General features: G+C 35.6%; 2 protein-coding genes across 4 annotated transcripts in view; one reads left to right on the top strand and one right to left on the bottom strand.

Moving 5' to 3' along the window:
- Positions 1 to 828, bottom strand: part of MTTP (microsomal triglyceride transfer protein) — a 56,508-nt gene extending 55,680 nt beyond the window's left edge. Inside the window, exon 1 of the mRNA XM_082462331.1 lies at positions 788 to 828. The gene's annotated coding sequence lies outside the window, so the exon portion shown is untranslated. The remainder of the gene's footprint in view (positions 1 to 787) is intronic.
- On the top strand, positions 616 to 26,380 carry TRMT10A (tRNA methyltransferase 10A). Of its 3 annotated transcripts, none has more exons than XM_082462359.1 (8): positions 616 to 751; positions 6,137 to 6,333; positions 9,470 to 9,632; positions 19,285 to 19,356; positions 20,426 to 20,500; positions 22,419 to 22,568; positions 23,451 to 23,556; positions 25,077 to 26,380. In XM_082462359.1, exons 2-8 carry the CDS (start codon positions 6,149 to 6,151, stop codon positions 25,340 to 25,342), a joined length of 1,017 nt encoding a protein of 338 aa, XP_082318485.1. In that variant the 5' UTR covers positions 616 to 751; positions 6,137 to 6,148; the 3' UTR covers positions 25,343 to 26,380. The 3 variants fall into 3 exon arrangements, with proteins under 3 accessions (XP_082318485.1, XP_082318486.1, XP_082318484.1); XM_082462360.1 differs by lacking the exon at positions 616 to 751 and adding an exon at positions 1,009 to 1,326; XM_082462358.1 differs by lacking the exon at positions 616 to 751 and adding an exon at positions 1,009 to 1,935.
- The last annotated feature ends 567 nt before the right edge of the window (positions 26,381 to 26,947 follow it).

The raw sequence follows: 26,947 nt of genomic DNA, 5'->3' as shown, positions 1-26,947 counted from the left end.
AGAAAATGACAATATACCGGATTATGTTTCAGCCCTCCCTCAGTTGACTTGATCTATATATAGCAAAAAGATTTCATAAGGTCAGGTATTATAAACAATGAAATGTCACCTGATGTTTTGCAAAACAGCATATGAAAAACCGCTCAAGAAATGAATGGAGAGTAAGACTTGCGGTTGTAAGCAAGAAAAACCTTAAACATTCCAGGTTTACACGCATCTTATTGGGAGTCTGACTCACTTTTAAAATTTGATTTTCCATTTGAGTTGTGTGAAATCATGTGCTACTGACAACCTTCTTCTGTATTAGTTACAAATAGTTTAGGCAAGAGATGCTTTCATCTCCAACACGGAAGAATTAAGAGCCCTTCATCAATATCTCGCACTTGTAATTTTTAAGAGTAGTAATGTCTTAACATCCCCCGCCATCCCCACAGAAATATGAGTTAATATATGCCGCAGGTATAACCTTGCCTTTAAGTGGAAAAACAGGCATCACGCAACTACCTCCCACTCCAGAAACCCTAACTCCAGACCCCGCCCCACATAAACTCCCGCCCCTTTCTCCCACTGCGGGTACGGAGTTGGCGCAGTTAGCTGACGTAAGACGTAACCTCCGTAGCCTCCTACGCGTAGCTACCGTGTCTGCCTCTGGGAGTTGAAGTTTCCGAAAGAGGACCTTCTGGAGTGGTAAAGACCACTACAAAAAGCTTTCTGTGCGGGCTCTCAGGTTCCCCGACAACTCCTCCGTTCGGTAAGTCTCTTGGCATGGAGACTATCGCTCGCCTACCCTTTGATATAATCCGAGCGCGTGCCACTGCCGCCTTCCGCTAGCAATAGGGCTTCCGAGGGAGAGGGGAGTGGGACACTGGAAGCAGCAGCCGAGCCCCAGCTTCCGAAGGAAGTGACGTCATAGAGAGCGCGCCCCCTCGCCTTGCCAAGCAGATTTTTGATTCGTCGGCTACAGTTTAATCCCGCCTCTGGAATGCGTTCGCCCGCGGGCGGCCTGGAGGGAAGAGTGGGGCGCGGCTCTGCCCACCAGCGTCGGGGCTGTGGTTGTCGACGTTTGCTTGGGGGTAGCGATATGGTCTCTAGCGTGTGAAGGGTGTGCGCTTCCCAAGAATGAAGGGAGAGGGAAATCTGGACTTTGAAGGGCCGGAAAACGAGTTGTGGTTTGCCACTTGGTGGCTAGAGAGCGTGAGCAAGTCGCTTCACCTCTTTAAACCTGCCTTACCTCAGTTTTCCAAAGAGGGCTGACGTCGCTGAGAGCTCTGCAATGTGGGGAGAGCCCAGGGCGAAGTTGCTGCAGGTGCTGTCAGCCCCACGTTGGTGAGCTGAGGACGATTTTAAGAAGTCCGTGGTGTTACTGGATTTCACTGAAATATTTTGTGTTAAAATTCGGGACTTTTTCTAGAGATATAAAGAGGATAGCGACAGAAGACTTTCTCACTTTATTTTTCTTTGTTTTAAATCTTGCCCCGTCTCCCCAGCCCGGCCCAGCCCAGCCCTCTGCCTAAGGGCCTCATAGCTGAACCGAGCTATGCAAATTTGGCCCGCGCGTTTTAAAAAGGATATTCTTTCTCTATCACCGTGAGGTCGTTTAATTCCATTCTGCAGTTATTCCGACATTCATTTGGATCTTTCTGGAAGGGAGGCTGTGTCATAAATTATGAAGACTTTAGCCCAAGCAGTAAAACCATGAAATTTTTTTTTTTTTTTTTAACTTTTGGCCGGTCACTCATTATGATGTATGTCCTCCTTGCCGGCAGCTGTGCTAAGAAGTGGGAATACAAGGACGATTGAGATACTATTTTTTTAATGTATTTATCCCATACTAAATTGCCTTAGTCATCCTTATGCAGTTGTTAATTTTATAAGACCATCAGATAACCTGGATCTGCAACTAAATGAAACATTTTTTAAAAATTCAATGCCCAGGTAAACTAAATTTCACGCAGTTATTTCTATAATTGCTACAAAATTTGTTGAACGCGGTGAATGAATGAAAATGAGCTGTATCACTGCATGTGAGGGAGGAATGCAAAACTCCATGGAGTTTATATTTTGCTTAACAGGTTAATCCAAACAAGATACATACATAGTGAAATGCTTATTGTATGTTGTAGGCAGTAGGAGTTGGTACGTATCTTTGTATGTAAAGTATGCTGCAAGCAATAACTTATGGGATCTCAAGCTAGCATCATTTTTGTTGTGCAATGTGCAATGTATCTAGCTTATTCAAAGCTTAAAAAAATTCTCTTACTACAGTGCATTTTCTTAATTGGGAATAAGTTTAAAAATAGTAGTGATAATGATGTTGACTAGCTCAAGACCTTTCTCTGTATTTGATAGGCTGTTTAAAAACATTAGTGTGCAATGATAAGCAAATTAGATTTAACTTAGACTTCTTAGGTAGGAAAGGCGAAAGCTCCCCCTGGTGTGCATGAGCTGTAAAACATTGCTCTACTTTTCTAAAATTTTCACATGATAAAGCAAATCAACACTTGCAGTTTGGAACAGAGTAGAGAACTAACAAAAAATGCCACTGATAATAGAAATATTCTCTCTTAGAATATTAATCACTGTTTCATGAAGAAAGCAATTTGTCTCCTCTGAATTTTAATTGTGCCTTTAAGTTTGCACATTCAGCTTAATGGGCAGGTTTGGCTTATGTTTTCTCCACCCTATATTGTTTTGAATACATTCATTGCCCATTTTTATTACCGTACTATCTATGGAAAGGAAATAAAAGTGATCCTAGGGGTCACAATATATATTTAAATTTTTTCTTCTGATCTTTTCAGGTTTACTGTGTTTCTCCTGTCTCCTGTTTCTTAAATTGAATGATAACCTTATTTTCCAGATTAAAAAAAATATTAGTGAATGCACTCAAGGTTATACATTTATCTTCAGTTACTTTTTTGGCCTGTAGTTCTCTCATCCTGTTATTTGTATCTAAATGCTCGGACATACTATTTTTTCATTCTATTTTTCTGTCTGAATTCTGAGTTACAGTCTGAGGATGTCTTCTAATTCATCAATTACCTCTTGGACTCCAGGTAATCTGGAGTTTGTCTCATATGTTGAAATTTTTATATCTTCATTTCCTGGTTTCCAAATTGGTTCTTTTTTTACAGATTCTTGTTTTCCTATATTTATGCCTGCTTTTGTGTCCCAATTTCCTGTTTTGTTTTTATGGTTATTACTCTTCATGAGCTCTGAAAGATTTCAACCAAACTTATTTTAAAGTCATTTTCACATTGCTCTATTCAATTTTTATAGAGTGAATTTATCTCCTGCTTGTTGATTTAGCTGGGGTTTTTTTTCATTTCTGTCTTTTTGTAATTTTGCTTTGCAGACTCATCTTGAATGGAATTATAACTTTCCTCTCCAAACTACTCTGTACTACTGATTTTGTGGTTTCTCTCACCCATGACCCTTTTCAGTGCTTCAGCCCACAGCAGAGCTTATATATGTGGTTCAGAATTCTAATCATGTAATAATATAAGTTCATATGTCACCTCATGCTCGACCCAGGTTGTAGCCAAGAGGCTGTGTCTGTTTCCTTCAGGTTTCCCCCGAGTAGTCAGTTTTGTATAAGCTATAGTCTATAATTTTACCTGTTTTCAGGCTTTTTTCATGGAAGGAGGAGCCCCACCCGTAACACTAGTTTAAGGGTTTGTCTTAAACTGTCTCCCATCTTTCTCCCATCCTCTGTCTTGTATTATTCTTCTTCTCTTTACTTTAAAGCTAGGAAAACTTCTATCTGCCTTTACACAGAAGACCCAGTTCTTAACTTGGATTTTGAGAGAGGCTGTACCTTTTTTGTTTCCCCTTTTTATATTTTATCTAGATTGGGAGGCAGAGTGCATCAAAACATGAACTTTTGGCAGTGATCTCTAGGAAGTCTGTCCCAATTTTTTTGGTGCAGAAGCATAAGAATAGAACTGGAGCTATTTTTTTTTTTCCGTATGTTTCAGTGACACAGGTCTTTTCAGAGCCCTCCAACAGCAGGGTTAAAGCAACACAGCTCTTTAACATTCTTTGGAAATCCTCATTTTCTAAATAAGACTTTGGATTTCTGGGACATGGTAGAGTTAGATGTGGGTTGGAATCTTAGCTCCATCACTTCATTTGTCTATTCATTCAAGTATTTTGAGGACCTACTTTGTGTGACATTTGCTCTAGGTGCCTTGTTTCTTAGGAATTATTTAATAGCTTTCTAACTTTGGGCAAGTTATTTAACCTTTGTACCTCTTCCTTAGCAAAGTAGGTATATACTATCTACTTCATAGGGTTTTTATAAAGAGTAAATTAGATAATAAGTTTTTTATTAAGCATAATAAGAATTAATAAATGTTTGCTCTTACTATTTTCATTACTTTAAAAAGTCCTTTGTAATATCATATTCACTTGTTTGTTTATTCTACCAGTGTATAATAAGCATCTACGAAGTGCCAAGCACTGTATTAGTATTGGCAATATAATGTTGGGCAAAATCAGACTTATCCCTTACCCAGTGGAGTTTCCAGTGTAGAGTCAAAGTTGAGTTGTCATTTCTAGGAGATGTTCTCCCTAAGGAGAACTGTTTGGTTGGTGGCATAAGGAAAACTTGTGAATTCTTACTTGTATTACTAAATGATTTTTTTCCCCTGTTAGTAATTTTGTGACCTAGTAAAATGCCAGGGCTTTTGCTCCAGCGCCTAAAGCACGCATCTTAAAATTTCTTGTCTTTCAGTCAAAATTCGGTAAACTTTCTAAGTTTGCTTTGGTTATCCTCGTATGTCCTGTTATATCATTGCACTTTTAAAGAAAGCAAGAACCATATAATAAAACTACTGCTCAAATTATGTTCTGCAAAGGTTTTTTCCTTCCACTATCTGAATTGTGGGGATTGTTCTTTTTTCTTTTAGATGCTAGCTTCTCTGCACAGACTTGTTAGCTACCTCTGTAAGAGGGAAGAATCATATATTTTTCTATAAGGCCAATAGAACATTTGCAAGCTTCATGCTTAGTCTTTGGTAGGGATAAATAACATATATTCTTAAGCTTTGATGTTAAGAATCAATTAAAGAGAAAAGATATCTCATATTTCTAGCCCTTTCCGTAATCTGAAAGCAAGTTCAGTTCTAGGCAATGGATATGAAGATGTGGGTGTTTAAATCCAAATAAAGATGTTTGAGTTGGCCCTGAGTGTTCCACAGCTGATTACAGAGTCAACTTATGTATTTTGTTTTTCAGCTGTGACTTAAGTGGAAAATTTACAGTTACATATTTACAATGAAATATATTGGGGTGGGGGCAACCAAATTTGTTCTCTGCACTGGCCAAAAGATAGAAATATATAGCATGTCTGTTGTCAAGAACCAATTGTTGAGGGTACGCCCAGATAGTGAAAGTAATATTTTTCTTGTATAGACAGCATTAAAGACAAGTACAAAAAGGTGTCTTCCATCTCTTTTTAAAAAATAGTATATATTTTTCTATAAAACTATATTTTCATTATATAAAATTTAGAAAATGCAGAAAGCCGTGGGTGGGTCAGAATTAAAACGTGTGTATGTATTTTTTTAAAACAAAATTGGACATTATGTATTGTTTTTTGCTTTGATTTTCTTATTTAACATAACCATTTCCCTTTATCATTAAATAATTTTGGGAAACATGATTTCTCTTGGCTGCTTAGTATTCCAAGCCAGTGTTACAGATGAACTTTAATTTATATTTAGTCCCCATTTGCTGACATTCAAGTAGTTTCTAATTTTTTATTGTTAAAAATAACAACAGTACATATCCTTTTGCATTAATTTTGTGTGTATTTCTAATTAATTTACAGGAATTTATTCTAAGGAAGTAAATTACTATGTGAAAGAGTATCACCATTTTAAAGCTCTTCAAACATACAGCTCTGAGTAGTCTTCTGGAAAAATTGTGCAATGGCCACCAATACTGTATGAAAATATCCCATTTCATCAAATGATCTTTGCCAGTAAATGACAATTAATTGCCCAAATTTGCATTTTTATTCATTACTAATATGGTTTAATTTTAATCGCATCCTTCAGTCTTTTTTTTTTTTTTACTTTTTTTGTGTTTGTAAGTCATCTGTTCATGTCAAAGTTGCTTTTCAATTTTTCAGAATCATCAAATAATGTCATCTGAAATATTGCCAGCATTTAGTGAGACTTCTAATGTTGAAAGAAAGCAAGACTTAAATGAAGACCAAGAGGAGAATCAGAAACCAGGATTAGGTGAAGGGTTTGAACCAATATCTAAACGGCAAATGAAGAAACTAATGAAACAGAAACAATGGGAAGAACAAAGAGAACTCCGCAAGTATGTATCAAAATGCATGTATTCTACCCCTATTCACAGGGGTATATTCCAATATACCCCTATTGGAATGTTGGACCTTGCAATAGCCCTTTGACACATTAAAAATAATTGTGTTAATTAAAATTCGGGCTATACATATTGTTAGCTAACATTGTCAATTGGCTACTAAAACTGTATGTGTTTTAAATTATTTTTTTAGCAGTGTTGATGAATTTACACCGTACACTTTTCTCACTCAGAACCTATTGTGAGTAGCAGCACAATTTCTAAAATAACTGATTTACAAAAGGGATATAGTTAGCATCCATGTCCTAGATATGGAACAAAAATAACCACCTCAGAAAGATCAAGTTTGGGCCTAACGTTGATTTTGCTAGAAGAACGATTGCAGGTTTTGGTGAGATCAGAACTAACATTGATTTTGCTAGAAGAACTATTGCAGGTTTTGGTGAGGCTGAAGCTGTCACTGTATAAAGATAAAATTTACTAGAAGAAAATAAATTATTGTTGATGCAGATGAGAGAAAAAAATATGGCTTTTTTTTCACAAACAATTTTACTTTTTTTTAAATGAGAATAGTTTTTAAAAAAACATGTTATTTTTATTGAGGTATAGTTAATTTACAATGTTGTGTTAGCTTCAAGGTATACAGCAAAGTGATTCAGTTATATGTATATGTATAAGTATATACATGTATATATATTCTTTTTCAGATTCTTTTCCATTATAGGTTATTACAAGACATAGAATATAGTTCCCTACGCTATACAGTAGGTCCTTGTTTATTTTATACATAAGTAGTATGTATATGTTAATCCCAAACTCCTAATTTATCTCCCCACTCCCCTGCTATCCACTCTTATAACCATAAGTTTGTTTTCTATGTCTCTGAGTCTACTTCTGGTTTGTGAATAAGTTCATTTATATCATTTTTTTAGATTCCACATATAAGTGATATCATAAGATATTTGCCTTTCTCTGACTCACTTCATTTAATATGATAATCTCTAGGTCCATCCATGTTGCTGCAAATGGCAATATTTCATTCTTGTTTATAGCTGAGTAATATTCCATTGTATATATATACCACATCTTCTTTATCCATTCATCTGTCGATGAACATTTAGGTTGCTTCTACGTCTTGGCTATTGTAAATAGTGCTGCTGTGAACATTGAGGTGCATGTATCTTTTTGAATTAGAGTTTCCTCTGGATATGTGCCCAGGAATGGGATTGCTGGACCTTATGGTAACTCTGTTTTTAGTTTTTTAAGGAACCTGCATACTGTTTTCCATAGTAGCTGCACCAATTTACATTCCCACCAACAGTGTAAGAGGGTTTCCTTTTCTCCACACCCTCTCCAGCATTTGTTTTTTGTAGACTTCTTAATGATGGCCATTCTAACTGGTGTAGGGTGATACCTCATTGTAGTTTTGATTTGCATTTCTCTAATAATTAGCGGTATTGAGCTTCTTTTCCTGTGCTTCTTGGCCATCTGTATGTCTTCTTTGGAGAAATGTCTATTTAGGTCTTCTGTCCATTTTTTGATTGGGTTGTTTGGTTTTTTTGATATTAAGCTGTATGAGCTTTTTGTTTATTTTGGAAATTAATCCCTTGTCAGTCGCATCATTTGCAAATATTTTCTCCCACTCCATAAGTTGTCTTTTTATTTCGTTGATGGTTTCCTTTGCTGTGCAAAAGTTAGGTCCCATTTGTTTATTTTTGTTTTTATTTCAATTATTTTAGGAGATGGATTCAAAAAAATATTCCTTCTATTTATATCAAAGAGTGTTTTGCCTATATTTTCCTCTGGGAGTTTTATAGTATCTGGTCTTACATTTAGGTATTTAATCCATTTTTAATTTATTTTTGTATATGGTGTTAGAGAATGTTCTAATTTCATTCTTTTACATGTAGCTGTCCAGTTTTCCCAGCTCTGCTTATTGAAGAGACCATCTTTTCTCCATTGTATAGTCTTGCCATCTTTGTCATAGATTAGGTGACAATAGGTGCATGGGTTTATCTCTGGACTTTCTATCCTGTTCCATTAATCTATATTTCTGTTTTTGTGCCAGTACCATACTGTTTTCATGACTGTAGTTTTGTAGTATAGTCTGAAGTCAGGGAGGATGCTTCCTCCAGCTTCATTCTTTTTTCTCAAGATTATTTTGGCTATTCAGGGTCTTTTGTGTTTCCATACAAATTAAAAAAAATTTTTTCTAGTTCTGTGAAAAATGCCATTGATAATTTGATAACGATTGCACTGAATCTGTAGATTGCTTGGGTAGTATAGTCATTTTAACAGTATTGATTCTTGCAATCCAAGGATGAGGTATCTTTGCATCTGTTGTGTCATCTTCAGTTTCTTTCATCAGTGTCTTAGAGTTTTCAGAGTACAGGTCTTTGGCCTCCTTAGGTAGGTTTATTCCTAGGTATTTTATTCTTTTTGATGAGATGGTAAATGGGATTGTTTCCTTAATTCCTCTTTCTGATATTTCATTCTTAGTGTATAGAAATGCAACAGATTTCTATATATTAATTTGGTATCCTGCAACTTTACTGAATTCATTGTTGAGCTCTAGTAGTTTTCTGGTAGCACTTTAGGATTTTCTATGTATACAGAATTATGTCATCTGCATAGAGTGACAGTTTTACTTTTTCTTTTCCAATTTGGATTCCTTTTATTTCTTTTTCTTTCTGCCTGCTGTAGCTTGGACTTAACAAAACTATATTGAATAAAAATTTTACTTTTTTTATATGGTTATAAATGTAACTCAAAAATCATGTAGGAGAAGAATGATAAAAGTAAAATTTATCATAACTCTCATACTCAGTATTTTAAAAGTTTTGTAAGTACGTCTAACATGCTACCAATAGTAAATAAAATTATTAGTATAGTTCGAATTTGTGTAAAAAGTACTATACTGTTTTTGCAAACTCATTTATTATATAAAGCTTTTAGATAGATTATATAAAATTGCTGATATCTGACAATTTTTGATCCATGGAAGTGGCAATTTTGTTATGGTTTAGTCTGCTAATTTTAAAAAGTAATTGTTTCTTTGTCTATTTAGAAAAGTATTGTAAATGTATGAATATACAAATAATGGAAAGTTATTTTCAATTACTAATTTTAGACAAAAGAGGAAGGAAAAACGCAAGAGAAAGCAATTAGAGCGACAGTGTCAACTGGAATCAAACTCAGAAGGAAGTGACAGAAAACGTATTCGAAGAGATGTTGTTTACAGCCCACTCCGCCTTATCATTGACTGCAGTTTTGATAGCCTGATGGTATTAAAGGTATCATGAATCATTGTCAGAAAAATCCTGTAACTGAACTAGGCTGAATAATTTTTGCTTTAATATGTAATATGACTTTGATGTAACTTTATGTACTAAAATGCATTGTTTTTTCTTTTTAATTGTGGTAAAATACACGTAATGTAAAATTTACCATCTTAACCATTTTTAAGTGGACAGTTCAGTAGTGCTAAGTACATTCATGTTGCTGTGCAGCCAGTCTCCAGAAGTCTTTTCATCTTGAAAAACTAAAACTCTGTCCCCACTGAATGAACCACCATTTGCATTCTCCCTCCCTCAGCCCTTGGCACCACCATTCTACTTTCTGTCTCTATGAATTTGACTACTCTGTGTACCTTATGTAAGTGGAATCCTCCAGTATTTGTCCTTTTGTGACTGGTTTATTTCACTGAGCATTATGTCTTCAAGGTTCACCCTCATTGTAGCGTGTGTCAGAATTCCCTTTTGTTTTAAGGCAGAATAATATTTTAGTTATGTATAGACCACATTTTGTTTACTCATTCGTCTGGTGTTGATGGACATTTGTGTTGCTTCCACCTCTTGGATATTTTGTTGTTTTTTTGTGTGTGTTTTAAATTTATTTTATTGAAGTATAGTTGATTTACAATGCTGTCTTAGTTTCTGTTGGGCAGTAAAGTGACTCGGTTATACATTTATATATATTCTTTTTCATATTCTTTTCCATTATGGTTTATTACAGGATATTAAATATTGTTCCCTGTGCTATACAGTAGGACCTTGTTGTTTATCCATTCTATGTATAATAGTTTGCATCTGCTAATCCCAGACTCCCAATCCATCTCTCCCCCACCTCTCCTCCCCTTTGGCAACCACAAGTCTGTTCTCTGTGTCTGTGAGTCTGTTTCTGTTAAGTGGATAAGTTCATTTATGTCATATTTTTAGATTCTACATGTAAGCGACATCATACGGTATTTGTCTTTCTCTGACTCACTTCACTTAGTATGATAATCTCTAAGTCCATCCATGTTGCTGCAAATGGCATTATTTCATTATTTTTTATGGCTGAGTAGTATTCCATTGTATAAATATACCACATCTTTATCTATTCACCTGTTGATGGACATTTAGGTTGCTTCCATGTCTTGGCTACTGTAAATAGTGCTGCTATGAACATAGGGGTGCATGTTTTGTTTCGAATTATAGTTTTCTCTGGATATATGCCCAGGAATGGGACTGCTGGATCATATGGCAACTCTATTTTTAGTGTTTTGAGGAACTGCCATACTGTTCTCCATAGTGGCTGTACCAATTTACATTCCCACCAACAGTGTAGGAGGGTTCCCTTTTCTCCACACCCTCTCCAGCATTTATTATTTGTAGATTTTTTGATGATGGCCAATCTGACTGATGTGAGGTGATATCTCACTGTAGTTTTGATTTGCGTTTCTCTAATAATTAGCGATATTGAGCATCTTTTCATGTGCTTTTTAGCCATCTGTATGTCTTTGGAGAAATGTCTGTTTAGGTCTTCTGCCCATTTTCTGATTGGGTTATTTTTTTTTATATTAAGGTGTATGAGCTTTTTGTTTATTTTGGAAATTAAGCCCTTGTTGGTCGCATCATTTGCAAATATTTTCTCCCAGTCCATACATTGTATTTTCATTTTCTTCATGGCATCCTTTGCTGTGCAAAAGGTTATAAGTTTGATTAGGTCCCAATTGTTTATTTTTGCTTTTATTTCTATTGCCTTGGGAGACTGACCTAAGAAAACATTAGTAGGATTTATGTCACAGAATGTTTTGCCTATATTCTCTTCTAAGAGTTTTATGATGTCATGTATTGTATTTAAGTCTCTAAGACATTTTGAGTTTATTTTTGTGTATGGTGAGAGGGTGTGTTATAACTTCATTGGTTTACATGTGGCTATCCAACTTTCCCAACACCACTTGGTGAAGAGACTTTGTTTTCCCATTGTATATTTTTGCCTCCTTTGTTGAAGATTAATTGACCATAGGTGCGTGGGTTTATTTCTGGGCTCTCCGTTCTGTTCCAGTGACCCATATGTCTGTTTTTGTGCCAGTACCACACTGTTTTGATTACTGTAGTTTTGTAGTATTGTCTGAAGTCTGGGAGGGTTATGCTTCCAGTTTTGTTCTTTTCCTCAGGATTGCTTTGCAAATTCTGGGTCTTTTATGGTTCCATATACATTTTAGGATTATTTGTTCTAGTTCTGTGAAAAATAACATGGGTGATTTGATAGGGATCACATTAAGTCTGTAGATTGCTTTGGGTAGTATGGCCATTTTAACAATATTAATTCTTCCAATCCAAGAGCATGGGATATCTCTCCATTTCTTTGAATCATCTTCAGTTTCCTCAGTTTCCTTTATTGATGTTTTATAGTTCTCAGCATATAAGTTTTTTACTTCCTTGGTCAGGTTTATTCCTAAGTATTTTTTTTTTTTTGGATGCAATTTTAAAAGGGATTCTTTTTTTACATTCCCTTTCTGAAATTTATGGTTAGTGTAAAGAAATGCAACTGATTTCTGTATGTTAATCTTGTATCCCGCTACCTTGCTGAATTCATTTATCAGTTCTAGTAGTTTTTGTGTGGAGTCTTTAGGGTTTTCTATATATAGTATCATGTCATCTGAATATAATGACAATTTTACCTCCTCCTTTCCAGTTTGGATACCTTTTATTTTTTTTTCTTGTCTGATTGCTGTGGCTAGGATTTCCAATACTATGTTGAGTAGAAGTGATGAGAGTGGGCATCCTTGTCTTCTTCCAGTTTATAGCAGGAAGGCTTTCAGCTTTTCACCAGTGAGTATTATATTGGCTGTGAGTTTGTCATAAATAGCTTTTATTATGTTGAAATATTTTCCCTCTATACTCACTTTCGTAAGAGTTTTTATCATAATGGATGTTGAATTTTATCAAATGCTTTTTCTGCATTTATTGAGATATCATGTAGTTTTTGTCTTTTCTTTTGTTGGTATGGTGTATCACATTGACTGATTTGCATATGTTGAACCATCCTTGTGACCCTGGGATGAATCCCACTTGGTTATGGTGTATGATCTTTTTTATGTGTTCTTGGATTCAGTTTGCTAATATTTTGTTGAGAATTGTTGCATCTATTTTCATCAGAGATATTGGCCTGTAATTTTCTTTTTTGTTATGGTTTGTCTGGTTTTGGTATCAGGGTGATAATGGCTTCATAAAGTGTCTTTGGGAATGTTCCCTCCTCTTCAGGCTTTTGAAAGAGTTTGAGAAGGACTGATATAAGTTCTTCCTTGTATGTTTGGTTGTTATTTAAGTCTAACTGTTCTATTTTATCATTTACGATATCTGTTGCCTTACTGATTTTCTGTCTAGAAGATCTGTCCATTGCTGTGAGTAGGGTGTTAAAGTCTCCTGCTATTACTGTTTTCCCATCAGTTTCTCCCTTAATGTCCGTTAGTATTTATTTTATGTATTTGGGTGCTCCTATATTGGGTGCATATATGTTGAGGAGTGTAATATCATCTTCTTGTATTGATCCTCTCATCATTGTATAGTGTCCTCCTTTATCTTTCTTTATGGCCTTTGTTTTAAAGTCTATTTTGTCTGATATGAGTATTGCAACCCCCGCTTTCTTGTCATTTCCGTTTGCATGAAATATCTTTTTTCATCTCCTCACGTTCAGTCTTTGTGTGTCCTTTGCCCTAAAGTGGGTCTCTTGTACGCAGCATATTGTAGGCGCTTGCTTTTTTATCTAGTCTGCCACTCTAGGTCTTTTGATTGGAGTACATTGACATTTAAGGTAATTATTGATAGGTATGTATTTATTGTCATTTTAAACCTTGTTTTCCACTTGATTTTGTATTTCTTCTTTGTTTATTTTTCCTTTTTGTATTTCCTTTTGTGATGTGATGATTTTTTTTGTATTATGCTTGTGTTCTTTTGTTTTCTTGTGAATCTGTTGTATGGTTTTGATTTGTGGTTACCCTGTTTTTCAAGTATGTTAACCTCTTCCTATATCTACTGCCTTTAAACTGGTAGTCATATAGGCTAAAACACATTCCAAAAAAAAACCCCTACATTTTGTTACTCTCCTTCCCCACATTTTATGATTTCGATGTCCTCTTACATATTCATGTTCATCCTTTTGCTGTTCATTGTGGTTCTCTTGCTTTCACAGAAATTTTTTCTTTCTTTCTTTCTTTTTTTTTTTTTAATCTGTATACTGGCTTATTTAAGTGATTTACTTTCCAATTGTGATTTTCTCTTTCGTATAGATTCTTACTTCTCTATTTAGACAAGACCTTTTAATATTTCTTTTAGGATATGTTTAGTATTGCTTTTTTCTTTTAGTTTTTGCTTGTCTGAGAAATTCTTTCTCTCTCCTTTTATTCTAAATGATAATCTTGCTGGGTAGAGTATCCTAGGTTGCAGACTTTTCCCTTTCAGGACTTTGAATGTATCTTGCCATTCCCCTCTGGCCTGGAACATATCTGTAGAGAAATCAGCTGATAGCCTAATAGGGGGTTCCCTTGTAATTAACTCTTTGTTTTTCTCTTGCTGCATTTAGAATACTCTATCTTTTACTTTTGCCATTTTTTAATTATAATACATCTTGGTGTAAGTCTGTTTGGGTTCATCTTGTTTGGGACACTCTGTGCTTCCTGTACCTGTATAACTGTTTACTTCTTTAGCTTTGGGGAGTTTTCAGCCGTAATGCCTTCAAATATATTTTCGATTCCCTTTTCTCTTTCTTCTCCTTCTGGGATCTCTATTATGTGTAGATTGGCGTGCTTTATATTACCCCATACGTCTTATATTGCTTTAATTTTTTTCACTTGGCTTTCTGTTTGCTGTTCTGATTGCGTGATTTCCATTAGTCTGTCTTCCATATCGCTTATTTGTTCTTCTGCATTATTCAATTTGCTGTTCGTTGACTTTAGCTCAGCTTTTGTCTCAGCAAATGAGTTTTCTAATTTTTCTTGTCTCCTGTTTATATTTTCTAGTTCCTTTTCCTGGTAATCTGCATTTCTGTCAATAGCCTGCCTTACTTCCTTCAGTATTTTCATTATCTCCTTTTTGAACTTGATGTCTATTAGACTGAAGGAATCTGTTTCATTGTCTTTGACTGGCAATCTCTTGATCTTTTCATTGGGAGTGGTTCCTCTGTTTTCTTCATTTTACTTATAGTTCGCTTACTCTATGAGTTTAGGAGAAACAATTATTTCCTAAATAGTTGGAGATATTTTTATTTGGGAATGTCCTTGTGTAGCCTGCATGGGTTTAATATTTTTGGTGAGAGCTGTTTTTTGTATGGATGCCTGCTGTTATCTCCTCGATAGGGGGTGTGACTGGGGTTGTGGTGGCCAGAGCCTGCACTGAATATTGAGCAGGGCCTCCTCTTTGCTCTGTGGTTGTCACAACCCTTTTGGAGGCAAGGTCTGTTCCCCAGTTGTTGGAGTAGAAGCCCCCAGATCCATTTCTGAGCTGTAGTGTGAGGTAAGCAGTATTGGAGCACTCCCACTGGGAGAGGAGCCACTGAGTATTCCTCTGCCAGAGCTGTCCGCTGAGAAGTGTGCTCCGTCGTGTCATCTGTCACCCGTTGTGCAGGCTCACAAAGTACACTGTTGTTGGCACTGCCCTCAGCCTCACCTCAACCATGGGAATGCAGGCAATTGGCCCTGTTGTTCCTCAGGTGCTGGGTTCACAAAGCCACCAGCGCAGATCCGCTGGTGCAGATCCACTGAAGTCAGGTACCAGGACTGCAGTAGTTGCACACCTGGACCTGCTGTGGGAGCTATGGATGGAGCCCAGACCCTGGCCCAACTCCATATGCACACACCCACAAAGCCCACAGCTGCTAAGGCCAGACCCGCCCCAGCCATGGGAGCACCTGTAGCCCACTTGGATGTTCTGCAGGCACTGAGTTTACAAAGCTGGCAGCAGTGGCCTAAACCCACAGATCGCACAGCCACAGGGAGAGGGCTCAAAATATCAGCCCTGCTTCCTAAGTCACACGGTCCCTGGGGATCAGCTCTGATTTCAGCCCCGCCTCTGTGTGTGGGCAATTCGCTGGCACTTGCGTGCTCCCAGAGCTCGTAGAGGCAGCGCTGAGCCTGCTGAGCTCACTGAGAAAGAGGCAGCTTTGGCAGGCACTGCCCCTTAACAGTGGGGTTTCAGTGGCAGCAGCACACCTGCTGTGAGTGCACCAAGAGTGAGGCTGCTATGGCGGGCCCTGCCCTTCCCTTTGTGCACCCCTTAACGATGGTGTTTCACTTCTGTGGCAGGCCTGAGCCACAGTCCAGCCCCTTCAGGCTGTCTCCATGCAGCCAACCCCCGTCCTCTCCCTGGGTCTGTCCTCTGAAGCCTGAGCTTTAGCACCCAGCCACCGTACACAAAAGCAAAAGCACATCTCAGACTGGGGAGTGCAGGGCGGTGGCAGGGACCATTTGTGCAGGTCTCCATCTGTTCTGCCTGCTGCAAACCAGCTGCTGCGCTCTCCTCCAAGCCTCTGAAGCTCCCTTTCTGTCCCAGCTGATCTCCCTGCCAGTGAAGGGGCTTCCCAGGGTGCAGGAACCTTTCCTCTTTCACTGTTCCCACCCAGGGGCTCAAGTCTTGTCCCGATTCCTTTTTTTTCTTTCATCCTACCCAGTTACATGGAGATCTTTCCTGCAGTTTTGGGTGTCTGAGATCTGCTGGTGTTCAGCAGGTATTCTGTGAGAATTGTTCCACATGTAGATGTATTTTTGATGTATTTGTGGGAGGAGGTGAGCTCTGTGTCCTTCTACTCCACGATCTTGATTGGAGCCCTCTAAAATGCATCTTTTTTTTTTTTTTTAATTTTTGTTGGAGTATAGTTGATTTATAATGTTGTGTTAGTTTCAGGTATACAGCAAAGTAAATCAGTTATACATATACATATATCCACTCTTTTTCAGATTCTTTTCCCATATAAGCCATTACACAGTATTGACTAGAGTTCTCTGTGCTATACAGTAGATCCTTATTAGTTATCTATTTTATGTATAGTAGTGTGTATATGTCAGTCTCAGTCTTCCAATTTATCCCTCCCCCACCTTACCCTCTGGTAACCATAAGTTTGTTTTCTACATCTGTAACTCTATTTGTGTTTTATAGATAAGTTCATTTGTACCCTTTTTTCAGATTCCACATATAAGCGATATCATATGATATTTATCTTTCTCTGTCTGACTTCACTCAGTATGACAAACTCTAGGTGCATCCATGTTGCTGCAAATGGCATTATTTTATTCTTTTTTATGGCTCAGTATTATTTTATTGTATATATGTACCACATCTTCTTTATTCATTCCTCTGTCAGTGGACATTTAGGTTGCTTCCATGTCCTGGCTATTGTAAATAGTGCTGCAATGAACATTGGGGTGCATGTATCTTTTTGAATTATGGTTTTCTCCAGATATATGCCCAGGAATGGGATTGCTGGATCATATGGTAGCTCTATTTTTAGTTTTTTAAGGAACCTCCCTACTGTTCTCCATAGTGGCTATACCAGTTTACATCCCCACCAACAGTGCAGGAGGATTCCCTTTTCTCCACATCCTCTCCAGGATGCATTGTTTGTAGATTTTTTAATGATGGCCATTCTGACTGGTGTAAGATGATACCTCAGTATAGCTTTGATTTGAATTCCTCTAATAATTAGTGATGTTGAGCATCTTTTCACGTGCTTTTTAGTCATCTGTATGTCTTTGGAGAAATGTCTATTTAGGTCTTCTTACCAATTTTTTGATTGGGTTGTTTGTTTTTCTGATATTGAGCTGCATGAGCTGTTTGTATATATTAGAGATTAATTCCTTGTCAGTTGCTTCATTTGCAAATATTTTCTCCCATTCTGAGGGTTGTCTTTTCATTTTGTTTATGGTTTCCTTTGCTGTGCAAAAGCTTTGAAGTTTAATTAAACTTAAAAGGTTAAGTTTTAATTAAACTTTAAGGTTAATTAAACTTAAAAAGTCCCATTCGGACTTCCCTGGTGGTCCAGTGGTTAAGTCTCCACACTTCCAATGCAGGGGGCGTGGGTTTGATCCCTGACTGAGGAGCTAAGATCCCATGTGCATGGCCAAAAAAAAACAAAAAACTGAAAACAAAAACAATAATTTGTTTGATTTTTGGTTTAATTTTCATTACTCTAGTTGGTGGATTAAAAAAGATCTTGCTGTGATTTATGTCAAAGAGTGTTCTGCCTATGTTTTCCTCTAAGAGTTTTATAGTGTCCAGCCTTACATTTAGGTCTTTAATCCATTTTGAGTTTATTTTTGTGTGTGGTGTTAGGGTGTGTTTGTTCTAATTTCATTCTTTTACATATAGCTGTCCAGTTTTCCCAGCACCACTTATTAAAGAGACTGTCTTTTCTCCGTTGTATATTCTTGCCTCCTTTAGGTAACCATAGGTGCATGGTTTTATCTCTGGACTTTCTATCCTGTTCCATTGATCTATATTTCTGTTTTTGTGCTAGTACCATACTGTTTTCATGACTGTAGCTTTGTAGTATAGTCTGAAGTCAGGGAGCCTGATTCCTCCAGCTGCGTTTTTCTTTCTCAGGATTGCTTTGGCTATTCAGTCTTTTGTGTTTCCATACAAATTTTAAAATTTTTTGTTCCTATTCTGTGAAAAATGCCATTGGTAATTTGATAGGGATTGCATTGAATCTGTAGATTGCTTTAGGTACTATAGTAATTTTGACAATATTGATTCTTCCAATCCAAGAATATGGAATGTCTTAGATCTCTCTCCATATGTTTGATTTCTTTTATCAGTATCTTACAGTTTTCTGAGTACAGGTCTTTTGCCTCCTTAGATAGGTTTATTCCTAAGTATTTTTATTCTTTTTGATGTGATGGTAAATGGGATTGTTTCCTTGATTTCTCTTTCTGATCTTCTGTTGTTAGTGTGCAGGAATGTGTACTCCACCCAGCAAAGCTCTCATTCGTATTAGATGGAGAAATCAAAAGCTTTATAGACAAGCAAAAGCTAAGGGAATTCAGCACCACCAAATCAGCTTTAAAATGCATCTTAAATAAAGTTTTTCAAAATCTGTGACCCTCAATTAAAGTAGCTAATAAGTTGCTTTTATTTATATGTATATGTATAGACAGAGGGAAAGACAGATACCATAATAGATTATGAAACTCAGTAACTGCATATTAATCATAAAGAGCTGTGGGGGGGTTGTTATTTATCCTAATCAAAAGGAAGAAAATAAGAAATATGATTGGCTTAATAGAATTATTTCTTATTTAATAGTTTGAGAAATCTGGTTGTTTAAACAATGCTACTAAAAGGAATATGTTTATAACCTTTGGTAGTTATAAAAATTGTAATAGCATGACTATAAGAGAGTTCTTTTTTTCTTTTGTTGTCTCTTAAGAAGAGTGAAAGTTTTCCTGAACTTGGATTTTAAGTGGCTACAAAATGTGAAATAATGGGTCACTTATAGAGTATTGACTTATGGTAATTATTTTATTAGTATGTAAGAAAACTGAATGGAAATTATCAGAAAGGACTTGTATTTCAAAAGAAAGAATGTCCCTATCTAGTCATACCTTCTGCTTATTCTATTCCACTGGGATTGTGGAATGGCCATAGATAATTTTGAAAATATTGCTTTAAAAATTGCACTCTTTTATAGGACATTAAGAAACTTCATAAGCAGATTCAACGATGTTATGCAGAAAATCGACGAGCACGGCATCCTGTGCAGGTATGTTTGGGGAATTTAAAACAAACTTCCAGTTTCCTTTTATATCTTATTTCGGAAAAGGCGTAGATAATCCTCATTGCTTTTACAAGAAAGAGTCTTACAGGTAATCTTTCTTAGAGAACGAAATGCCTATTTGTAAAAATGTTTTATTTTTCTACAAAAATAAAATATTTTAAACATTTTTCACCTCATTCTCCAACACATTGTGCCCATTCATCCTTAGTCTTGTACACACTGACCTGTTCATTGCTGTGTAGTTGAACATCTTCATTAAAGGACATATGCATATTTTCATACCAGTTTCTCAGCTCTCAATTCCTTCCTTTCTGGGGAATAGGGTAACTGCCCCTGGCTGATATGTGCCATTGTGTCTGTTGGCTAGATTTTTTTCTACTTAAAGGATTTTGAGTCACTAATAATTTTGAAAGGTGCTTTATTAGCTAGAATGAGGAAGTGATTTGTGAGACTAGTTGGCTGCCCTTAAGAGTAGGGTCATTTTTCTTACTGAATTTGTTTGAATTCTAGGTGACCTAAAAATTAACTCTGGCTCACTGATGTTAAAAACCAGAAAATCTTAATATACTTTTGGTTAGATATTTTCTCCTTATCAAGTGATAGTAATATTATATTTTTACCTTCTATATTCGTCTCACCCTTGATTAGATTTGAAATAGGTTTCAGGGTTTAGAGTCAAAGCAAAATTATGAAGATTTTGGACTGGTAAAAAATAACTGTAGTGGCAAAAGAAGGGGAAGGGAAACTTCACATGGAAGCAGGAAGTTTATAGAAAAGTGATCATTAAACAAGAGGCAGATTATAACTGCTTAGAAAACAGGATGAAAATGTAGATGGAATACAGAAGTTAATGGGTTAGGAGATACACAAAAATACACGTCGCTTGTACCACAAATTTATTCTTGCATGTTTAAAGTATGCCATAAATTTATTTTTTTCCAGAATGAAAATATTTTGTGTTTCATTGATAATCAGATGAGTGTATGAGGGAATAAAATATTGACTTTAATAGTCATTTGCTCTCTCTTTCTATACCTGCCAATCTCTTTATCAGTTTTACTTGACAAGCCATGGAGGCCAGTTGAAAAAGAACATGGATGAAAATGACAAAGGATGGGTCAACTGGAAGGTAACTAAACTAGATTAACTCTCACATAATTCAAGGTATTTTTATGCTTAAAGGTCTACATTTTTTTACCTAAGTTCTACACAATGCTAATAAATATAAGAGTCAGCAGCTACAAACCCTGCGTATCACTGTACCTAAGTTTACCAGTGGGAGAAGCAAGAGCCTTGAGATATAATCTGTACTTGCTTTCATGAAATCTCACTTCCTATTTTACTGCCAACTTTAAAACATATTTTTTAAAAAAGGAAAAAATTTAAAGGTCTGTATGCAGTCTCTACCTAGCAAACTGGCTATACATTATTTATAAGAGTGAAGTCACTCTAAAATTTGGAAACGTACTTGCATTCTCTTTCTTCTAAATCTGTGCTATACCATATGGTGTCCACTTCCACATGTGGCTATTGAACTCTTGAAATATGACTGGTCTGAGTTGAGATGTACTATAAATGTCAAATAGACATTGCATTTCAAAGACTTAGTACCAAAAAAAAAAAGAGAGAATGTAAAGTATCTCCTTAAAATTAAAAAAAAAAACCCACAGCTATTATAAGTTGAAATGATAACATTTCAGGTATATTGTGTTGAATACAATGCATTATTAAAATTAATTTCATCTATTTCTTTTCACTTTTTTTTAATGTGGCTATTAGAAGATTTCAAATTACATATGTGGTTCACATTTTTTTTCTTTTGGACTAAACTACTCTCAGTCATTTGCAAAGATGACTAATAGATTGGCTTTAGTACCAGTCCCTAAGGAACCTTAACCCTATTCTACTCAGAGAAGTAGTGGGTTATTCCTACACCTTTTTCCTTTCTCCAAGCCAGTTCTCAGCGTGACAGACTTTCCCTCTCTCACTCACTAATCCCATGACTGCATTTATTTTATTAATAGTCCATAGTATAAAACATTTTCAAAGGTTTTTTAAGTTTTAAAGTACAGTACATTTACCAAGTTTTATGTTCATGCCTATTTTCCTAAGAAATAATGTAATAAGTTAGAATAGGCATACTTTCAGTTATTTTGTGGCTTGTTAAATTTATTATTTCATACCACCAGTTTTCCAGAGAGATGTGAGTTCGCTGGTCTCTAATTATGCACATTCCTCTTGGGGCCCTTATTAAGCATAGGGACCAAGTTTATAATATACCATTTTCCAGAAAAATGGCTGTTTATTAATCAGTAAGGTATACATCTTAGGTGAGAGGTCTCCCGCTTCATTTTTGATTTCCACAAAAATTATTGAGAAATGCCATCTGAGCCTGGTGATGCATCTTCCTTTATTCTTTTGGTGCAATTTGCAAAATTCTGACTGCCAACTGTTGTTCAGTCTTGTACCTCTGAACTGACAGTTTTGGTGAAGATTTTAAATGTGTATCTTTGTGGAAGCAGATGCACGGAATTTATTAAATCTGTAAGCCCTTTCCTTTAGATGATTCATGTAGATGGAGAAGGAAGTAATTGGAGAAGGCATTCTTTGGCTGGAGAACAATGTGAGCAAATACATGACAAAAATGCATTTGTTTTGTTGGAACAGAGAAAGTTAGATAGGTTAGTGTTATATTCAGGAAAGAATTACTAAGTTAAGGAGTTTGAATTTTATTCTACAGATAAAGATAAAACATGAGAGTAGTGTTTTCAGAAAATGAGTGCACCCTCCGTGTGTGGAAGTAAATTGGAGAGATCTGAGGCTAGAGACAGGGAAATAACATCAGGAGGCTACTTAAATAATTGAGATGTGAGGTGAAAAGATGCTGGGGTAGTAGATTCTAAATAAATAATACATTGTTATAATATTCTTTCAAACTTCCTTTCATATATTTTTTGGATGGGTTTGTCTAGGGAAAAGAAAATAATCATTTTTAGCCAATTTTCACAAAATCCTATTAATAACATCTTTCCCCTTGTGTTTTAAAGGATATCCACATCAAACCAGAGCACTATAGTGAATTCATACAGAAAGAAGAACTGATTTATCTTACATCAGATTCACCTAATGTACTAAAGGAATTAGATGAATCAAAGGCCTATGTGATTGGAGGATTAGTAGATCACAACCATCACAAGGTACTATTAAGTTTTTATTTTTGCTTTTGCTCATACTTAAAATTGACATATCAGTTTTCTTGATAGTAATATCAATTTTCTTGATAGTAAATACTTTGATAGTTGATGTTTGACTGCCTACACTATTTCAGTCACCTTTCTAGCTAAGCAAAGCATTTTGCATATAGTAGTTTGCTTTATCCTCACTGCAACCCAGTGAGGTCAGTGCTATAAAGATTTAAAAAATCATGCAACCTATTGGTTGAGAAGTTTAGCTCTTCTTCCTCCTTCACTCTGTCTTTTGGCTCTTTCAGTCCTGATTAGACCCAGGCTTTAAGGATTTTAATTTTGAGAAGAGAGAAAATTTATATTCAGCATTCTTTTAATTGACAGAATGGGAAAAATAAAATTTATAGGCAGTTGAACAGTTTTTTCAATTCAGGTTTTTATTTAATTTGTGTTTGCCATTTGTGCCTCTTAGTGTTATGTAATTGAAACATAGTTTTATCCTTTAAATTCATGGGAGGAATGATGATGCTTCTCTAGGAATTCAGTTTGTGTACTTTAAGAGAGAAAGGCAGTGTGGAGTGATGAGAAGCTATTTGAGTCAGGAGGCATGAACCAGGTTTTTCCTTTGGTTCTGCCACTGAGGAACTTTGTGATGGGACAGAGAGCATAATGTCTTTGGTTTCCTCATTTGTAAATTGGTTAAGACAAATGCCAGCAACATTCTAACTATACTTATTGTCAAGAGAATGTTTCCAAATTAGTGGTTAAACGTACGCACACACTTTTTCAGATTATATTCTCTGAACTAAAGTCTTTCCTAAAAATTATTTATTCTTTCATAGACTTTAAGTTTAATGTAATGTTCTAGCCCAAGTTACAGTATCTTTGTTTTAGGGACTCACGTATAAACAAGCATCAGAACATGGAATTGATCATGCACAGCTCCCCCTTGGAAATTTCGTGAAGATGAATAGTAGAAAAGTTTTGGCAATTAATCATGGTAAGCTATAAGGGGATAAACTGAAAATGTACCTGAGTGAACACTGTGAAAAAATAACATTACATTTACATTTTGGACAAGTAGAAAATATACACCTTTGGAAAACACACAATTTGGGGTACAAAATTATAAAATGTAATCATTTATGATTTGTTTGAATAATACATGCATACTTTAGAAAATTTTGAAAATGTACATGAGTATAAAGAAAAATAAATAGGTGTAATTTCACTACGCAGAAATACTTTGTAGAAACTTTTTGGTCTGTTTTCTTCCAGTTCTTTTCCTATGCATATATAATATTATTTATTACATAATTGGATTCTTACTCTATTGCATAAAATGTTATAAATCCGGGGAGTTTCCCCCTCATTTATTATTATATTTATTGAATCATTGTTAGTGGCTATGTAATTTTCCATCATCTAAGTACACAATAATGTAACCATTCTCCTGTTGTTATTTTTTTTCTTTTTACTATTGTAAATATCATTGTAATAGACATCCTCAGACTTAAGTCTTTGCCTGGAGTTTTGCTTTTTAAAATTTTTTTAGTAGAGATTTTTGTTAGTACACAACTACTAATTGGGCTGTTAAAATTTCTCTATAGCAGGTTCTAGGGAGTTATAGAAACAAACTTATTGATTCAAGGAATGAACTTCTTCTAAGACTTTTGCTAAATTAGTGGAAATTACTTTTCTCTCATAAAGTAATCCAAATTTCCCCCCAGCAGTGTATTAAAGTGAAAGGACATTGGAGACAGTATTTTTTTTTTAATTAATTAATTAATTAATTTATTTATTTATTTATTTTTGGCTGTGTTGGGTCTTCATTTCTGTGCGAGGGCTTTCTCTAGTTGCGGCAAGCGGGGGCCACTCTTCATCGCGGTGCGCGGGCCTCTCACTGTCGCGGCCCCTCCCGTTGCGGAGCACAGGCTCCAAACGCGCAGGCTTAGTAGTCGTGGCTCATGGGCCCAGTTGCTCCGCGGCATGTGGGATCTTCCCAGACCAGGGCTCAAACCCGTGTCCCCTGCATTGGCAGGCAGATTCTCAACCACTGCACCACCAGGGAAGCCCTGGAGACAGTATTTTTAAGAAAAAGCAGGCAAGACACTCCCCAGAGTGAGTGGCACTATATAGGAAAGATAGAAGAAATTTAGGTAAACGCTAACCCTTTTTTTTCCCTAGTTTTATGTTAGCACAATAAAGGATAAAGAAGTGGAAGGGAACAAAGAATAGGAAGGAAACAAAAAAGGTCCTCTGTCTATTATAATTGACAACAGATAATGGTAAACCTCTGAGTGCTTAAGAACTGAAATGAGAAAAAGCTACAAAAGAGGTAGCAGCCTTGAGAACCTTAGGCATATTGGCTCTGACAGCTAATACAGGAGAAAGAAGTAATAAGAACAAAGTAGTTATTAGGACATACTAGCACTCTTAACACAAAAGCAATGTGTTTTAAAGTATGCACCATTGTGATGGACTAGGTTAAGAAACACATGGAGTTTGTCTTTGTTGCAGTGTTTGAGATTATTCTGGAATACCTAGAAACAAGAGACTGGCAAGAAGCATTTTTCACTATCTTACCCCAAAGAAAAGGAGCTGTTCCCACAGACAAAGCCTGTGAAAGTTCTTCACATGAGAAGAAGTTCGCCAGAGTTGAAGGTGGATTGAACAGTGATTCCAGTGAGGAGGAAAATAGAAATGAACTAGATTCACCACATAAGGAAGAAAAGCAGGATAAAGAAACTAGCACTGAATCTACAGTGAACTCTATACTACACTAATGTCATCTTTTTTTTTTTTTCCTTAAGTTTAAGAAAAATTAGGAGAAAATGAATATAGAATTTCATAGAATATTTTATAGAATATTTGAAATGGAAGAAACTTTCATTTTCTCTTATTTCTGTTGTGAATTTTTTAAACTTTTTTTAGAACTAAGTGATAAAAAGCCCTAAAAAAGCATTCTTTTGTTTTTGCATAAGATTTAAATGTGTAATTTAAAAAATAATTTTCTAAACCTCAAATAAGCATTCCTTGAGAATTTTACCTTATTAGTAAACCTTCATTCTCTTTTATGTACAAGATTGTATTCTTCAGAATGTGCCTTCTGACCTTTCAGTTTTATTATTATATGTTTATGTCAATGTCTTTCTGATTTATTGCCTACTTATTTATGGAGGCAGATATCCTAAAACTCCTTTAAGTCTACCAAAATGTTCTGTATGGGTGGTTACCTTCCATTTGCTGCTTTTATATTCAATTTAGTTACTTCAAAGGAATATAGTGATTTTAGGAATAAGTATTGGATTGAGAAACTCAAGAATTGATTTCTTTTGGACTACGGAGCCCGTCTCTGTTCTTCCTTTGTAATGCCTTTGTGGTTCTAAAGCAATCACTGAAGAGTTAAGACTCTCTTTAATATATTTTCTTAATTTCAATAATGATGGTAAATTATTTCAATTACAAAATTTAATTTTTCAGGCTATATTATTTTAAAAGGCTGTTGAAGGATCAATTTTGTCATTACCCAAATTTAAAAAGAAACAGTTCTTAAAAAAAAAAAAAAGTAGCTCTTAGCAGCTATTCTTTTCCTTCCATATGTACTTCTTTACAATAAAATATGTTGGTTCTTAAGCAAATAAGGTTAACTTTATATGTGCATCTGTCTACTATCATATAATAATATTCAAGCTAATGTAAATGTATGTTTCTATAAATAATGTAAGCATATATGAAAATATGCATGTAATTGTATATGCATCTATTTGTCCATATCATGTATGACTCTCAGTTGTTAGTCAATGATAATAGGATTGAGTTGCCATACATCTGTTTTATTTGTGTTAATGATTGTGCTGAAAATCACTAAGGAATTTCAATTTCATAAAGTGCAAAAATCCATAACTCAACATTTGTATGAGGGCATTGGCAAGGGAAGATGGGGCTCAAAAGAGATATTTTAGTTCCTATCAGTAAATGTACAGCAATTACGTTTAAAGTGATTATTCTCTGTCACAGCTAAAGTAACATTTCAGAAGACTTTTCTGAGTTTGCATAAATTAAGTTTCTATTCTTTTTACTCATTGGCATCTCAGATTATATATATATTTGGTAGAAAGTTCATTGAATTTAACATTGATGTTCACTGTCTCTTACGTTGCTTTATTCTTAGTGATCTATTATAGTTATCCATCTAAGGTCTGTGAGCAACGTATGTAAACAAAGAAAAAACCCCCGCAATGGTAGGAGAACAAAGCTTAATGTCTTAAGTTGTATTTTTCAAAGTTCCAGGTTTTTCTGAGTAAATCTAGTTGGTGGCATGGAAAATTATGCCTTTTCCTTAAATTACTCCATATGGAATAAGGCACAGTTTAATATTGAAAGGTGGA

The sequence above is a fragment of the Balaenoptera physalus genome, assembly GCF_965194825.1.
Source record: "Balaenoptera physalus genome assembly, chromosome: 5".
In the NCBI taxonomy this organism is placed as follows: domain Eukaryota; kingdom Metazoa; phylum Chordata; class Mammalia; order Artiodactyla; family Balaenopteridae; genus Balaenoptera; species Balaenoptera physalus.
This window is presented reverse-complemented; position numbering and strand designations above follow the sequence as displayed.

What these genes read in the sequence shown, in the direction of transcription:
- TRMT10A (XM_082462359.1), top strand. Translation starts at nt 6,149, where the DNA reads ATGTCATCTGAAATATTGCCAGCATTTAGTGAGACTTCTAATGTTGAA. An exon ending in GAACAAAGAGAACTCCGCAA is followed by an intron (nt 6,334 to 9,469) that starts GTATGTATCAAA and finishes TACTAATTTTAG; the next exon opens with ACAAAAGAGGAAGGAAAAAC. An exon ending in AGTTTTGGCAATTAATCATG is followed by an intron (nt 23,557 to 25,076) that starts GTAAGCTATAAG and finishes TCTTTGTTGCAG; the next exon opens with TGTTTGAGATTATTCTGGAA.